General features: G+C 31.3%; 1 protein-coding gene across 1 annotated transcript in view; it reads left to right on the top strand.

Moving 5' to 3' along the window:
- LOC140060499 (uncharacterized) overlaps positions 1-17258 on the top strand; it is a 32194-nt gene that overhangs the window by 9836 nt on the left and 5100 nt on the right. Inside the window, exons 2-4 of the mRNA XM_072106746.1 lie at positions 8780-10142; positions 10801-10946; positions 12350-12506. Of these exons, the coding sequence (XP_071962847.1) occupies positions 8780-10142; positions 10801-10946; positions 12350-12506 (1666 nt within the window). The remainder of the gene's footprint in view (positions 1-8779; positions 10143-10800; positions 10947-12349; positions 12507-17258) is intronic.

Raw genomic sequence — 17258 nt, 5'->3', positions numbered from 1 at the left:
TCTTTGCCTTCATTCCCTCATCTTTTCTTGCAGTAACAACTCTTTGCCTTCATTCCCTCATCTTTTCTTGCAGTAACAACTCTTTGCCTTCATTCCCTCATCTTTTCTTGCAGTAACAACTCTTTGCCTTCATTCCCTCATCTTTTCTTGCAGTAACAACACTTTGCCTTCATTCCCTCATCTTTTCTTGCAGTAACAACTCTTTGCCTTCATTCCCTTATCTTTTCTTGCAGTAACAACTCTTTGCCTTCATTCCCTTATCTTTTTTTGCAGTAACAAATCTTTGCCTTCATTCCCTTATCTTTTCTTGCATTAACAACTCTTTGCCTTCATTCCCTCATCTTTTCTTGCAGTAACAACTCTTTGCCTTCATTCCCTCATCTTTTCTTGCAGTAACAACTCTTTGCCTTCATTCCCTCATCTTTTCTTGCAGTAACAACTCTTTGCCTTCATTCCCTCATCTTTTCTTGCAGTAACAACTCTTTGCCTTCATTCCCTCATCTTTTCTTGCAGTAACAACTCTTTGCCTTCATTCCCTCATCTTTTCTTGCATTAACAACTCTTTGCCTTCATTCCCTTATCTTTTCTTGCAGTAACAACTCTTTGCCTTCATTCCCTTATCTTTTTTTGCAGTAACAAATCTTTGCCTTCATTCCCTTATCTTTTCTTGCAGTAACAACTCTTTGCCTTCATTCCCTTATCTTTTCTTGCATTAACAACTCTTTGCCTTCATTCCCTCATCTTTTCTTGCAGTAGCAACACTTTGCCTTCATTCCCTCATCTTTTCTTGCAGATTGCAATCACAGTCTGCAAATAAAGTTTATAAGAAAAAAATGATTTTGGTCACTAGGTGGCACTACTTATGTTGCATCCCACGGTTACTGTCTAGTCGTTTAATTGGCTAACTTAATTAATTTTTGTGTTTACTTATCTGATAATTACCCGATCAAATTGACCCAATTCTAAGAAATTACAATATAACTTGACCTAATTCTGTTGATGAGAGGTTTCATTAACAATAAGATAGAATGTATCAAAACTGCACATAATATTTAAGTTGATTTATAATGTAATTTTCATTCACTGTAATAATTGTTTTTAAATATGCTATGTACTCTTTTATTTCTCTTCTTTAGAATATCTAGTACGGTAGTAGTCTCGGGCTTGATATTTACTCTTTTTCCCACTACTCTTAATATATAATATCTAGTAGTCTCAGGCTTGATATTTACTCTTTTCCCCACTAGTCTTAATATAATATCTAGGACTCTCAGGCTTGATATTTACTCTTTTCCCCACTAGTCGTAATATATAATATCTAGGACTCTCGGGCTTGATATTTACTCTTTTCCCCACTAGTCTTAATATATAATATCTAGTACTCTCAGGCTTGATATTTACTCTTTTCCCCACTAGTCTTAATATATAATATCTAGTAGTCTCAGGCTTGATATTTACTCTTTTTCCCACTACTCTTAATATATAATATCTAGTACTCTGAGGCTTGATATTTACGCTTTTCCCCACTAGTCTTAATATATAATATCTAGTAGTCTCAGGCTTGATATTTACTCTTTTTCCCACTACTCTTAATATATAATATCTAGTACTCTGAGGCTTGATATTTACTCTTTTCCCCACTAGTCTTAATATATAAACTAACAACTCAACCACCATAAGTGCAGTAAGCACATTTTTCCCAAAAAATTATTCTATAAGAAGTTGAATTACAGAAATTAGCAGGTCTAGTTATATTAGCAACAAAATGTATTTTCATTTTTATAGTTTCAAATATTTGAAATAAAATAATATATACTGTATGAAATTTATTCATCCTTTTCTTTGCAAAATATAAACATTCCGAATAATGTGTATTGTAGGATTATTGTACAGTCATTGGTATAATTGCCTGTAGCTATCATATTGACTTGTTAAACTATCTGTTGTCAAACTTAGCCACTTTACATCCTTTTATACTTATATAAATAATTAATCTTCTTTGTCATGTTGCTAGGATACCACATATCCCCTGTAGATTGAAATGTAGATAATATGTTTCTATGGCGATAAAGTGATGATAAGCGAACAGAAGAGCAAAGTAGGCAGTTGGTAAACTGTTATAATACTATATTGAAACTTAGAAGGTGTGAAGATTGTAATTAATGGAAACAATTAATTAAAAAATTTTGTTAGAAAAAAATTAATTGCCTAAAGCCTTGTCTACACTATCAAACTTTATGTGTCAAAAAAATGTGATGTGCCCAAATATGGACATGATGATGTCATATCACTACCATATTTGACCATATCACTGCCATATTTGACCATATCACTTCCATATTTGGGCATATCACTTCCATATTTGGGCATATCACTGCCATATTTGGCCATATCACTGCCATGGACACATTATTTTGTCACATAAAGTTTGATAGTGGCTTTAATAATTTCTTGAACAAAAATTGAAACATAAACATATTTATTGTCTATTTTTAATATTCTGGTTTATAATTATTATAACTAATAATAAACTAACTAAATAAAACAAATGTTATTACTGTACACTCATTTTAAAGTTTGGGAATAAAAGTGACCCAGATATTAAGGGAGTATGTAATGTGATAGTAGCTACAGACTACAAGTTAACTAGATAATTCGCATATCTTGTTCATTAATTTCATTGACTACTTTGTCCATAGGGATTGCTATTGCCATTTGTTATGTCTAATGAATGCATTGTTTATTTAATTGACTTATTGTGTTTCTAATTAAAGGCAAAATCCATCTCCAGTTTTTCTAGAACCGTTGAAAGTTCTTCCTTTGAAATGATTTGGTTGATGTATATGAAAAAGAAATGATTCTTAAAAACTTTGGTTAATTAAATATATTTATTTAGTAAAGATAAGTGGAATCATCACACTTTTGTATTGCATACTTAATTATAATCCAATTAAGTACCGATACTGGAATTTTCTTTGGTATCAGCATCACCTACTGGTAGTACTTCAATACAGGTGTTGTAGTATACTTCATCTAAAATCTAAGCAAATCAAATTAAGTATATACTTATACCAGGGAGTAACAACTCCCTGCTTATACTGTAATTTTCTCTGGTATCTCGTCACTGTTACTGATACAATACTATACCAAAATCTATATGTATATGATATTCAGTAGGCTTAACTCCAAAGGTCAAAATCTTTATTGATTACACATGAAGAAGATATGTAATTATTAATTTGCTATACAAAAATATGTGTAAGAATGCTTAAACTATAATATGTATCAAATTTGCCGAGCTTTCATTATGAATTTTACTTTAGGCATTTCTAAAATGATTTAATTGTAAAAAATTATGAATAATGTAATATGTTAGCCTACAGTAAATATAGTATCTTAAATTGATATCACATTAAATAATTTACAGTAGGGTACTTGAAGTTAAATTGTATCTAATCTTGATAATACATGGCCTTCAAGGTACAGTTATCTTAATGGGGGTACTTAAGTTTAGACTTTCTTCACACCAATAGAGTTATAAACTACAGAGAAAAATTAGGGTGTTGAGATTGAATGTTATAAGAATTAAATTTGTTTCCTTTATTCAATCAAGATGCCTCATATATAGAACAAATTCTGAATTACATCAGCGTCTAACGGTTAGATAAGACCGTTTTCAACCAATAAGGTTCAGCGTTATAAGATGTGTGATACATTACGCTAATCTTGACTGTAATAGACCTACAATTTGTAGCCTTTAGCGATGATATAAGTATACAACTACCGTATGATTAAAATGCTACAATAGAATGAGTATTTGAAATGAGTATTTGAGTTGAGTGTGGTGCTGCTAATTGAATACTTCCTGCCTATGGTGTGCTATTGAGGCCAAATGAAAGGAAACTTTGAATTGAAAAGACATCTTCATTTATATTATTATCTTGTTCTTGATAGTAACTGTATCCTGCTTTAGGGTTGGTCTAATAACCCATCTATTAAGGAAACACCCCACTGCTTTGCTAATACTATTGTTTCCTTCCCTTGAGACTTTACAGAATATTTTAAAGGGTACTAAGCATGTACTAAGCTACCATTAATTTTCTTCCTGTTGCTAATATAGCACTGATGGTTATGATATTAAGTACTTAGCATCAGCTAAATTGTGTTCTTAAATCTGATGGTATCATAGTCACTGGTGGTACGTTCCTGGTAGCATGCTTCGATTCAAGAACGACGTGTTCAAAATGGAGTTTTTAATGGTATTTTTAAGTGATTTATTTTATTTATTGTGCTGTTGGATAGTGTAAGCCTATCTTTACTACATTTTGATTCTTGGAAGGAAGTAATACTATAGTGGTGGAAGATTGGCTTACCAAAATCTAAGAATATCTTTTTTGTTCAAATTCATTATCCTATTCTGTTTGAAAGTAATAAGTAAACATTTTTATTCATTTTAGTTTTTATAAGTTGTCCAAGCTATCAGTTAATTTCATAATTCCTAATTCTTTTTTTGTTGTTTAAACATGATTAACTATTTAGGTATTGGAATTCAACCAATAATCTGGAATAATTCAAAATGGAGAATGATTTATTTTTACTCAATGTAAACCTACAATTGCATTGCTGCTAAGCGACACCAATGCAAAATGCTTAGAAATACAATTAAAAGTATTTAATTACATTGATTTCACTTAAGTTTCTGAAGTCTTAATAATATAGTGATAAATTGGTCTGTTACGATAGTGATGTGACATATTGTATCTGGTTTTGTATATCTCCGAGCAAACATAATTTCTATGTATATTTTATATGCAGATGACAATAAATGAAATTAATAATCCACTGATGAATGAATGAATGGTAATAGAATGATATTCAGTTTGTTGGCTCAATTCATCATTATTCTTGTTCAAATGATGAGTGATACCGACCTTAATATTAATTAACAACACATTTATTTTCATCGGCAATAAAATCTAAATAGTAGTAGTAATATAGTAATAGTTTTATCTGTATAAATATTATTATTATTATATGCAATCATTTTTAAGAAGCTTTATATTTTGTAATGAAAATATTTGCGTAATACTTCGATGGAAACAAAGTTTAAATTTAATTAGAATTCTACAGTAACCTTTAACAAATATAATCTTATCCCCATCTATTTAATGGTATAGTCCAATTAAGGCCAATATCTCATGAAAACTAGTTAAAGAGCAATTACTAATGATGATGTAATGACAGGGCACTAATAATCATGTGATATGCGTATGAGGCATGGCTATAAACAAAGTACAGTTAAATAATAAACATGTCTCTATTATTTGGATGGTTTTGAATGAAGTATTAAATAATCATGTGATATACATATGAGGCATGGCTATAAACACAGTACAGTTAAATAATAAACAGGTCTCTATTATTTGGATGGTTTTAAATGAAGTATTAAATAATCATGTGATATGCGTATGAGGCATGGCTATAAACAAAGTACAGTTAAATAATAAACAGGTCTCTATTATTTGGATGGTTTTAAATGAAGTATTAAATAATCATGTGATATGCGTATGAGGCATGGCTATAAACAAAGTACAGTTAAATAATAAACATGTCTCTATTATTTGGATGGTTTTAAATGAAGTATTAAATAATCATGTGATATGCGTATGAGGCATGGCTATAAACAAAGTACAGTTAAATAATAAACATGTCTCTATTATTTGGATGGTTTTAATTGAAGTATTAAATAATCATGTGATATGCGTATGAGGCATGGCTATAAACAAAGTACAGTTAAATAATAAACATGTCTCTATTATTTGGATGGTTTTAAATGAAGTATTAAATAATCATGTGATATGCGTATGAGGCATGGCTATAAACAAAGTACAGTTACATAATAAACATGTCTCTATTATTTGGATGGTTTTAAATGAAGTATTAAATAATCATGTGATATGCGTATGAGGCATGGCTATAAACAAAGTACAGTTACATAATAAACATGTCTCTATTATTTGGATGGTTTTAAATGAAGTATTAAATAATCATTTGATATGCGTATGAGGCATGGCTATAAACAAAGTACAGTTAAATAATAAACATGTCTCTATTATTTGGATGGTTTTAAATGAAGTATTAAATAATCATGTGATATGCGTATGAGGCATGGCTATAAACAAAGTACAGTTAAATAATAAACAGGTCTCTATTATTTGGATGGTTTTAAATGAAGTATTAAATAATCATGTGATATGCGTATGAGGCATGGCTATAAACAAAGTACAGTTACATAATAAACATGTCTCTATTATTTGGATGGTTTTAAATGAAGCATTAAATAATCATGTGATATGCGTATGAGGCATGGCTATAAACAAAGTACAGTTACATAATAAACATGTCTCTATTATTTGGATGGTTTTAAATGAAGCATTAAATAATCATGTGATATGCATATGAGGCATGGCTAAACAAAGTACAGTTACATAATAAACATGTCTCTATTATTTGGATGGTTTTAAATGAAGCATTAAATAATCATGTGACACTAACAGTTGCTTTTCTTGTAATGTATGAGAGAAACATAATATGTTTTTTTGCATCGTTTTCTCCCTTTAATTATGCTCCATCCAAATAAAACCCACATTGCTAATTAAATTTTAGTAGTTTTAACTAAATAATACTTATTATATAATATGCAGTCTGTAGTGTAATACAGGGTTTTTTAAGGGTGGGTATCGGCTATAAAAATAGTGATATTTCATTTGATTTTTGTTTAGTTTTTGCGAGATAAAATACATAAATGAATTAAAATCTCTTGTGTGAGATGAAGGTTTTTGTAAATGAGTATTTTGACCAAATTCCTAGTATAATATGAATAGTTGTTAGCTATAGTATTGTACACTGTATTATTATTCTTACGCTTCATATTAATGATATTAAGCTTCTAGGTAGTGTGTCGTTAACAACATCACCTAAAGGCATCATCATCATCATCATACCATATAACATCAGTATGATGGTTTCAATTAATATCTGGTCAATGTGTCATTTCCTAACTGCTTAAGGTATGTACTTAAGACATCTGCATCCATACACTAAGTAAGTAAGACAAAAGTGAAGAAGACTGTTTTACTATTAATACCAAAATTAATGGGACAAACTTTCATTTAATACAAAGCTATGAATTAAGTCAATTCAATGTAAAATATCTACACTGTAAATGTGTTGGCTCTTCAGAAGTAGGGGGTCACAGGGGATCAAAGATATCATGAAACACCCCCCCCCCCCCTTGAACACCTCCACCATCTGAAATCTCCCTCCCCTATTTTAATGCAGCTGCCATTGTGCATGGATGTCATTTTTTTATATATTTGGATTTACACTTAACACAAAGGTGCATCCTTCACAATAATAATATTAAGAAGAAAAAAATGTACTTGCAGAAAAGTATAATGGCAAAGAAAAGAAGATAAAACCAAATCAAATAATTAACATAACATTCTATTAAACAACTTTCAATCTCTTCCCCCCACCACACTCCCACCCCCACCAATGTTATACATTTTGGGTAGCATTTTAATGAGATACTGCCACCATGGAGGTAAACTTGATGATGTAAGAAGGGAAATATTGTATGAACTAATAACTAATTTTATTGACTTACTATGTGTAATGATGATGAAACAATTAGTCGATAATGAAATAGAACGGAAGTAAAACTACAGTATGACAACATGCTTTGTGCTTTTATATTGTACTTTTAAAATCATTAGCTATCATTTTGTATATTCATCCTTGTTTGTTTTTCCGTTTAAAATCAAGTAGGAAATTCCATTGAATCTTTTAAGTAATTTATTTAATGCTTATTTGTTCAGTGTGCAACAACAAAAACATCGATAAAAATAAAGATTTTATTTACACTAGAACTTGATTTGGTTTTGATACAAAATGATTACAACATGGTTTCATTGTCATACTTAATTTGACCATTTCCGACGAGTGTCATTAAATCTGTTTACAATTCCTGATGGATTATCTATAATTCCCAATGGATCAGCAGTTTTTTTTATTATAGAACAATGTAGTCTATTTCATGCATAACTTGCATGGATACACCGACATACTGTAGGTCCTTTAAGAGCACAGTGTCTCGGCAAGAGAAGCCATTAGTTTTAACTTTTAGCGTATAACAACACTTATAACTGCTGAATTGGTTTGAATAGGACACACAGCAAAAAAAAAAAATTAAAAGGTTAAACTACCTTTCCCCAGTTTGTCTGCTAAAAGAAAGTGGCCTGCATGAGTATACTCTGTATTCCATCACTTATACAGTATGTTGGTCTGCATGAGTATACTCTGTATTCCATCACTTATACAGTATGTTGGTCTTATAATAATTTTAATTATCCTTAAAATGAATTGATCAAACGTAAGATGTACTCAACTTATTTTGTCATGATAACTTGACTAAATTTGTCATAATTATTTCAATACTACTACTGTAGCATGTTAGTGAAAAACTGTTAAGATTTGAGAGGAGTTTAAAGATGAAATGATAAAAATGATCTTAAGAGGAGTTTAAAGATGAAGTGATAAAAATGATCTTTTTAATGTCTGGAGTATTAGGGATATAAACTGAACACTCAGAATAATAGTTTTTATTTTATCAGCAAAAGAACTTTGATACTCTATAGTAATATTATACCCCTTGGGTAATCCTCAATTTCCTCACTTTCCGTTATTCAAGGTGACGTCGATTTGTGTTTCGTTTCAGACATCAAGCAATAGTTCCACTGACAGTCAGATGAATGGGTCTTTGTCTACGGAGCAAGAACAACTACTAAATCAAGTTTCTCCGGAACCGGCAGCACGACGGAACAGTCCGAAAGGGAAAAATAATGTGCAAAATCGTCGGAACTCAGGTTGCAAGTTATCAAAAGTTACAGATGTGCAAAATGGCGATGCAAAACTTTCAAATCCGACAGCGTCACCCGGAAGACGCTGCATTTCGGACTCAAAACTTCATGTGAAAAAAATTAAACCTCATGCGGTGAGTGATAACCTTAAGCGAAAAATAAACTTTGTGGAGGATGTTGAGCCAAAAAATGTTGTGCCGATAAAACGACGCAAGGCAGATGACAATCCGGCTGCCCATCACAAAAAATGTCCAACTAAATATGACATCAATCATAACTGTCAATCAAGTCTCCAAGTAACAGAAAAAAGTGCAGAAAAAAATCATTCACCGGAATTGTTAGAATATAAATCGTGTCATCCAATTGGAAATAGGGTTTCGGTTGGGAGAATAACAACATATTCGGAGGTCATACTTGGTGACCCGAGAAGAACGTTCACTCACAATAGTTTTATGATGCATGAGCCAAGCAAGAAAAATAGTGCATCTTATAATCGTAAGCAAAATGGAGTTGTACAAAATGGAAAAGAGGTATGTGTGAAAAATAATATGGATGGAGATAATAAGAAAAGTATTGACAAACAAGACAAGGTTACTGATATTGGTAACGACACGCAGGATGATATTAGCGATCTGTTTGAACCCGTGGATAATGAGATTTTATTCAATAAATCGTCCACTTCATTAGAAATGGTAATGGATGAGACGAACTTGAATTCTAACAAATTGGATGATATTAAATGTGATAAAAGTGATTTACACAAAGACTCCAATAAACAAAATCAATGCAATTTGTCGGTTTGCGAAGAAAATGTTGATTTATCGAAAACCGTAAAAAAGAGGCAATTGTCTCAGAAATATGCGGATATAGAACCTAGGAAACGGAAGCGACGAATTGCTAGCCTTACGGCGGAAACTAAAGTTTATCTTTTATATGAAAAGGACGAACCGTTAAAGAAATCACCAGGAATTAGAGGACGAAAAGGGAGTAAAAGTGATGCTACTACTACGCATGATGTTGAGAACGGTATTGCGACCTCACCTGTTACCAATAAGCAAATGATTTTAAGTGCAAAGTCAGCACTAAGTACTAATGTTGGGTTAAGTACAGCTGATGGGAGGGCTAAAAAGAGTGCATCACTCAATGGACCAATTACAAAGAATAGAACAAGCCAGCAAAATAATGGAAATACTTTGAATAATTGTGTTGTCAAGAAAATTTGTAAGTTACATCAATTTCTATTCTATTTTTCTACTATAAATTAGTCAAGCAAATTTAATCCAATGAAATTATTGAACTACTCTACTTTTCATTAATTTCCTTACAGTTTTTTCATGACATAAAAATTGGAAATTTTTTAAGAAATTAAGGACAACCTGTGAAGTACACTATACTGTAAATGATAATCAATCATTTCCGTTTTTTGGTAAAATTTTGAGATACAATGTGACTACTAAATGGATTGATTAAATAGAATCTACTGTAGGCTACTTATCATTTAATATGAGTGGAGATATAATTATTACTGTACAGTATGAATGAGATGGTACAGGTATTAGATGAGAGAACAAAACAAATTATTAAATTGATTAAATAGAATCTACTGTAGGCTACTTATCATTATGAGTGGAGATATAATTATTACAATATGAGATGGTACAGGCATGAGATGTTGTGAGAACAAAACAAACTTGACCACTATATTGTATAAGCAGCTTAAAGAGTAAACAAATGTAGTTACTGCAGTAACTGCAGTAGAATAATGTTGACATACAGTCGTAGACTAATGTATCTTTATTTTTCTTATGGGCAAAATATCATTTTGACGTATTGAATACAGTGGATTTAACTTTTTTTCTTTCACTTGATAAATTAAAAGATAATGGTATAGCAACAAGCAGTATACCAATGAAAGGCAGACCTGGACGCAAACCAACACAGAATGCCGCAAAGATCGCAAGACGAAGGTCAACGAACGGATGGAAAGGTGTCGGACAGCCACGCGAAAGACTTATATCTTATCAGGTATGTTTTTGAACATCCCTCTAGTTTGTCAAGTCTTGGATATACACCCCAACCCCTCACCTGTTTTTTTTTAAAAGTAAAATGTATCACAGTGAAGATAAGTTTTCTAAATCACTAGAACTAGGGAATTTTAATTAAAAGTTATTTTTTAAACTGAAAAATGTCAATAGAACGATTTGATGTGTGCAGCTCGGTCGTTGTATGTTAATGACATAATGACTTTAATAATATTTATTCAAAATGAAAGCGAAAGACTACTTAACAAAGAATGATTTATATTTATAATTTTTTGTAAAGAAATTATAATATTAATCATGCATCACTGTATACATGAATTAATTACTGTTATTCCATTGCTTGTACTCTATTATGTTGTTAAATTATAGTACATGTCTAGTAATCATGTCCATGTTAATGTAAAACAAATTGTTTTCCAAACAATTCACACTAAGTACACAAAATCCAACTGTGTGCCACAATAATAGGCCCTTATCAATAATTGATTAAGAAGATAACATCACACTGAAAAATCATTATGGGTTCAACCACTCGACACTTAGTTTTGTGATATTCAGAAGACATTAAAGACAAAATAAATTACAAGAGCTTGCATTTTAGTCAAACATTCATAAAAATATACAAAAATACAACTAAACAAAAATAACAATAAACAATGAGAGAGAAATAGGCATTCAAATGATGTCAACATCAAAATGATTATGATGACATTTTAAAGGTCGAAATATTGCATTTCTTAATCTAAATTTATTAACTATGTTGACTTTGCAAACATAAATAGCTAGAAATAAACAATAAGTATTCTTATTTCTAAATGTTGGTATATTTTAAACAAATGACCTTTAGAATGTTGGTTAAAGAGCTGTAAACATTACACATCTGTACCCCGGAGACTAATAAGGCAAAGCCGTCAATCCCACAAGTCAATTGCAAACTTAATAATTTGTCAGTTTACGTCTGTTTTAAAAATGTATTTTAGTCGATGCAATAGTAACTACTTGCAAGAATTGCCTATGTACATAGCTACTGTATTGAATTGGAGGCTACAAGTTAAACATAATAACATTAGAATATTTTATAGGAAAATTGTCGGAGATGTAAATTGTTTGCGGTATATTATAATGATAGTTAAAATGGTTAAAATTAACGTGATTTTAAGAATATTGTAGAGATTATAAATATACGTTATTCCTCATCAAATGTGAATGGGTTTTCATAAATTTTTACTTAAAGTTTTTTTTTTTTTTATTCGGAATGTGTAAATTTATGTTAAAAATGAATTTGGGACCTTGGACCTTAAGAAAAATCAGGTATTGGGAGAGTTGACTGTACTGTGTTTAGTACAGTAGTTCGTTTAAATGTTGTTGTAATTGTAATATTTTCAGGTGGATCAACCTCCAGTCAAAAAGATGTGCTTCCACTCTATAAAGCGTAAACATGATGTCATCAGCGAAAGTGACTGTATCTTATTGAGGTCAGGAATACGAAGAGAACCACCATTTGTTGGAAAGGTTTCTGCTCTTTGGGAAGACTCTGAAAATGGTGAGTGTAGTACAGGTACTGGAGTATGACTAGTACAGTAGTAGTAGTAGTAGTAGTAGTACAGATACTAGAGTTGAGTACTAGTAATACTGTACTAGAGTATGGCTACTACAGTAGTAGTAGTACAGGTATGGCTAGTACTGTACTACTAGAGTATGGCTAGTACAGCAGTAGTACAGGTATGGCTAGTACAGTAGTAGTAGTAGTACAGATACTAGAGTTGAGTACTAGTAATACTGTACTAGAGTATGGCTACTACAGCAGTAGTAGTACAGGTATGGCTAGTACTGTACTACTAGAGTATGGCTAGTACAGCAGTTGTACAGGTATGGCTAGTACTGTACTACTAGAGTATGGCTAGTACAGCAGTAGTACAGGTATGGCTAGTACTGTACTACTAGAGTATGGCTAGTACAGCAGTAGTACAGGTATGGCTAGTACTGTACTACTAGAGTATGGCTAGTACAGCAGTAGTACAGGTATGGCTAGTACTGTACTACTGGAGTATGGCTACTACAGCAGTAGTACAGGTATGGCTAGTACTGTACTACTAGAGTATGGCTAGTACAGCAGTAGTACAGGTATGGCTAGTACTGTACTACTAGAGTATGGTTAGTACAGCAGTAGTACAGGTATGGCTAGTACTGTACTACTAGAGTATGGTTAGTACAGCAGTAGTACAGGTATGGCTAGTACTGTACTACTAGAGTATGGCTAGTACAGCAGTAGTACAGGTATGGCTAGTACTGTACTACTAGAGTATGGCTAGTACAGTAGTAGTACAGGTATGGCTAGTACTGTACTACTAGAGTATGGCTAGTACAGCAGTAGTACAGGTATGGCTAGTACTGTACTACTAGAGTATGGCTAGTACAGCAGTAGTACAGGTATGGCTAGTACTGTACTACTAGAGTATGGCTAGTACAGCAGTAGTACAGGTATGGCTAGTACTGTACTACTAGAGTATGGCTAGTACAGCAGTAGTACAGGTATGGCTAGTACTGTACTACTAGAGTATGGCTAGTAGAGTAATAGTAGTATTGTATAGAGTAAAGCACGGTTCTCTCTAGGACGCAACGCAAAGTGATTTGACGTGTGATTGGTCAACTTGCTTGTGTTGCATCTACGTCCTTGCATTGCATCCTAGTGGGAACCAAGCTTTAGGCTACAGTTGTATTACTACTATAGTATGGTGACTAGTGCAGTAGCCTAATACTATTCTATGGCAAGCATTACCATTTCTTATTTTTAAAATACAGGTATAAGCATACAACAGTATATATTTTTCCTGTACAGCAATTATTATTTGCAATGATTTGCTTTAAAATAATCGGCATCCTTGAATAAATTTTGTTCAGCATTATGTTTTTTTTCCTGTTTGTGGTTTATTGGCAATGTCTGTTATGATCCCTGTATCATCTCCTTTTAAGCAATGATTAATTATTTTAAAGCATTACATGTTGAGGTTTCTTGTGACCTCAGTGTGATGTTTATACATCGGTATTTTAGAACTAATAATTAGCTCATGCTAACATCATAAGGTCTGTTGGTTTATATTTCAAGGAAGTGAGACTTAATCCTAACTGAAGTGCACATATCCTGTGTATGATCCCTTGTAAAGGCTTGTAACCATGTAGTAAGTTGATGTAGTATGTATTGAGAGGGTAGAATAGTGGGGCAGTAATGAGAGGAAGTGTGTGGGTAAGTTAGGGTTAGAGGAAGAGATCAAGAACCTTTAAAGAAATGAAAGATGGATGAAGAATGTGATACGAGGATGGAAGGAAATCAGATATTTAATTTTAAAATTTAAAATGCCTGTATAAATAGACCATGACAGGATCAACAGGGGACGCCGCGTATTGTTAAGGAATACCATTGCTCGGACAGTTTCTTTCTACTTTATCTTTTGTTTTTGTTATTATGGGTTGTGATCTCTTAGTAAGGGTGTTTGCTTTTGTTTATGGAGAGGGAAAAATTGAAAAAAAATTGAAATAAAAAAATATTTAAAGAATTTTGAATGTAAACAGATTTGGAGATTTCCATTGAAGGTTTCCTTTTATTCAAGTTGTTTCATCAAAATAAAGTTATGAATTAAGTTAGGAAAAACACACAATGCCTTACAATTACATTGCAACTATTTATAAAAAATGTATTGTTTTCTTTGTGAACCAACGTCTCTCTTTGGTTGAGTTATTGTTTTAGTAATTTACCTAAATATTATATTTATTATATATTTAAATATTTGTAAGGTGTAAAAAGCACATTTACGTTCTTTAAAAGCTGAATTGGATTTGAGTTTTTATATTTAGTTAATAATTAAAAACACTATTAACTAATAACCATTTTCTAACACAAATTATAACTGAACCGACAAGGATAACAAAACAAAGTAAAACTCTGATTGATCATTTTTATACATCCTTTCCAAACCGAATTTCTTCCTCGGGTGTACTTAACACAGGAATTAGTGATCATTCAGCTATCATTGGTAAAGAAGAAAAACCAAAACATAACCATAAATATAAAACAAAAAGGAACTATAATAACCTTGATGAGGAAAAACTACAAATTGATATGTTAAATGTAAATTGGCATGAAATAACTTCATACACAATGTGAATGACGCTCTGCAGTTTTTTGAAGACAAGTTTTTACAAATTGTTAATAAACATGTACCTTTAAAGAAAAAACGGGTTCGAAATAAAGATAGCCCATGGCTCACAAAAAATGTAATATTACAAATGCGAAAACGTGACTCAATGAAAAAAAGAGCGAATAAAGAAAATTGTCCTCAATTATGGAACGAATACCGTGAATTAAAAAACAAAGTAAATTACGATATCAGGAAATCAAAAAAGGATTATTTCTCTGAACAATTAAATACAAAAGATTCCAAAACAATCTGGAAAAACATAAGATATATTGTACCATCTAAGAATAAAAAAAGTATTATAAGTAGTATGAATACAATAAATGGCCTTGAAATAGATTCTTACAAGATAGCTAATACTTTAAATGAGTTTTTTGCAAACATAGGACCTAACCTAGCTAAACAAATTCCTCAATTTAAAAATAACCATGTAAATTATGAATACCCAAATCAAGGTGAAGACAAAATAAATTTCACATTTGTTGACGAAGAATATGTATACAAACAAATTTTATCATTATCTGACAAAAAGGCTACAGGAACTGATGAAATTCCTGCTAAACTAATAAAATTAGCAATCAACTCAATTGTACAACCCATTACATTTTTAAGTAAATGGAAAAATGCACGAATATGCCCAATTTTTTAAAATGGCGACCAAAGTGAACCATCTAACTACAGGCCAATTTCTGTACTACCAATTTTATCGAAAATTATTTTGACCAACTCTATTCACAAATCAACCCTAAATTATACAATCAACAATCTGGATTTAGGCCAAATTACGACATCATCGGCATTAATAAATATAACTGAAGATTGGATTGACAGTATTGAAAATGGTAAATACATAGGATTAATAATGCTTGATCTCAAAAAAGCTTTCGACACTGTTAATCACCAGATACTAATAAAAACTACACAATTTTAATTTTGCTAATCATGTTATCAAATGGTTTGAAAATTATTTAACAAATCGTACACATATTACTAATATTAACAATGTTGATTCGGTAAAGTCTAATAGTGTTTGTGGAATCCCTCAGGGATCAATATTAGGGCCCCTTCTATTTATCATGTATATTAATGATCTACCTAACTCAGTTTCCCATGTAAATGTAAGCATGTACGCAGATGACACTGCGTTATATTATGCATCTAAAGACATACACGATATAATAAGCAAAGTAAATACTGATCTAAAACATGTACAACTATGGTTAGCAAGTAACAAATTAAGTCTAAACATTAAAAAGACTGAATATATGATTTTAGGAACACATCAAAAATTAAATAAATTGATTAACATGGATATTAATATTAATATAGACGGTACAAAACTTGAAAAAGTAAATAACTGTAAACATTTAGGTGTCATTATTGATGAAAATTTAAAATGACATAAACAAATAGATCAGGTGAAAAATAAAGTAATATCAGGTCTGTACTATCTAAAAAAAATGCAGCAATATTTTCCCTCAAAATATTCAATCATTAATGTACAAATCTATCATAGCCCACCATTTTGACTACTGCAATGTAGTATGGGGTCGTTGTAACCAAACCCTCAAATATAAACTCCAAGTACTCCAAAATAGAGCGGCTAAAATAATTACACATACATCTAGGTATGACTCTAGCTCACAGGCGCTCAAAGATTTAAATTGGCCTAATTTAGAAGAAAAACAATATTACAACGAAGCAGTCACAATGTATAAAATAATGAATAACTTGACACCATCCTACTTAAGAAACAGATTCTATGAACGCAAACAAACATATAATACTAGATCAAAAGATATTCTAAGTTTACATAAGGCAAACACTGAGTATAAAAAGAAAAGTTTCTCGTATTCTGGCGCAAAGCTATGGAATAGTTTAAATGCTATAAACTCAAATGCAATTACAGCTCCTAATACATATATTTAAAAAAATTATAAATGACCAAAGATAAAATATACTTGAAACTCTATATATTTCATGAAATCTTTTTTTTTTTTTTTTTTTTTGTACTGTAAATTATAACTTGTGTAATAGTATAAATAGTTTTGTAGTAAGTAACGGCCTTGTGAAAAACACCAATATGGTGATTCAAGTGTTGC

Source organism: Antedon mediterranea, chromosome 10, assembly GCF_964355755.1.
Source record: "Antedon mediterranea chromosome 10, ecAntMedi1.1, whole genome shotgun sequence".
NCBI classification, from domain to species: Eukaryota; Metazoa; Echinodermata; class Crinoidea; order Comatulida; family Antedonidae; genus Antedon; species Antedon mediterranea.
Note: the sequence above shows the minus strand (reverse complement) of the source record. Positions and strands in the feature narration are given on the sequence as shown.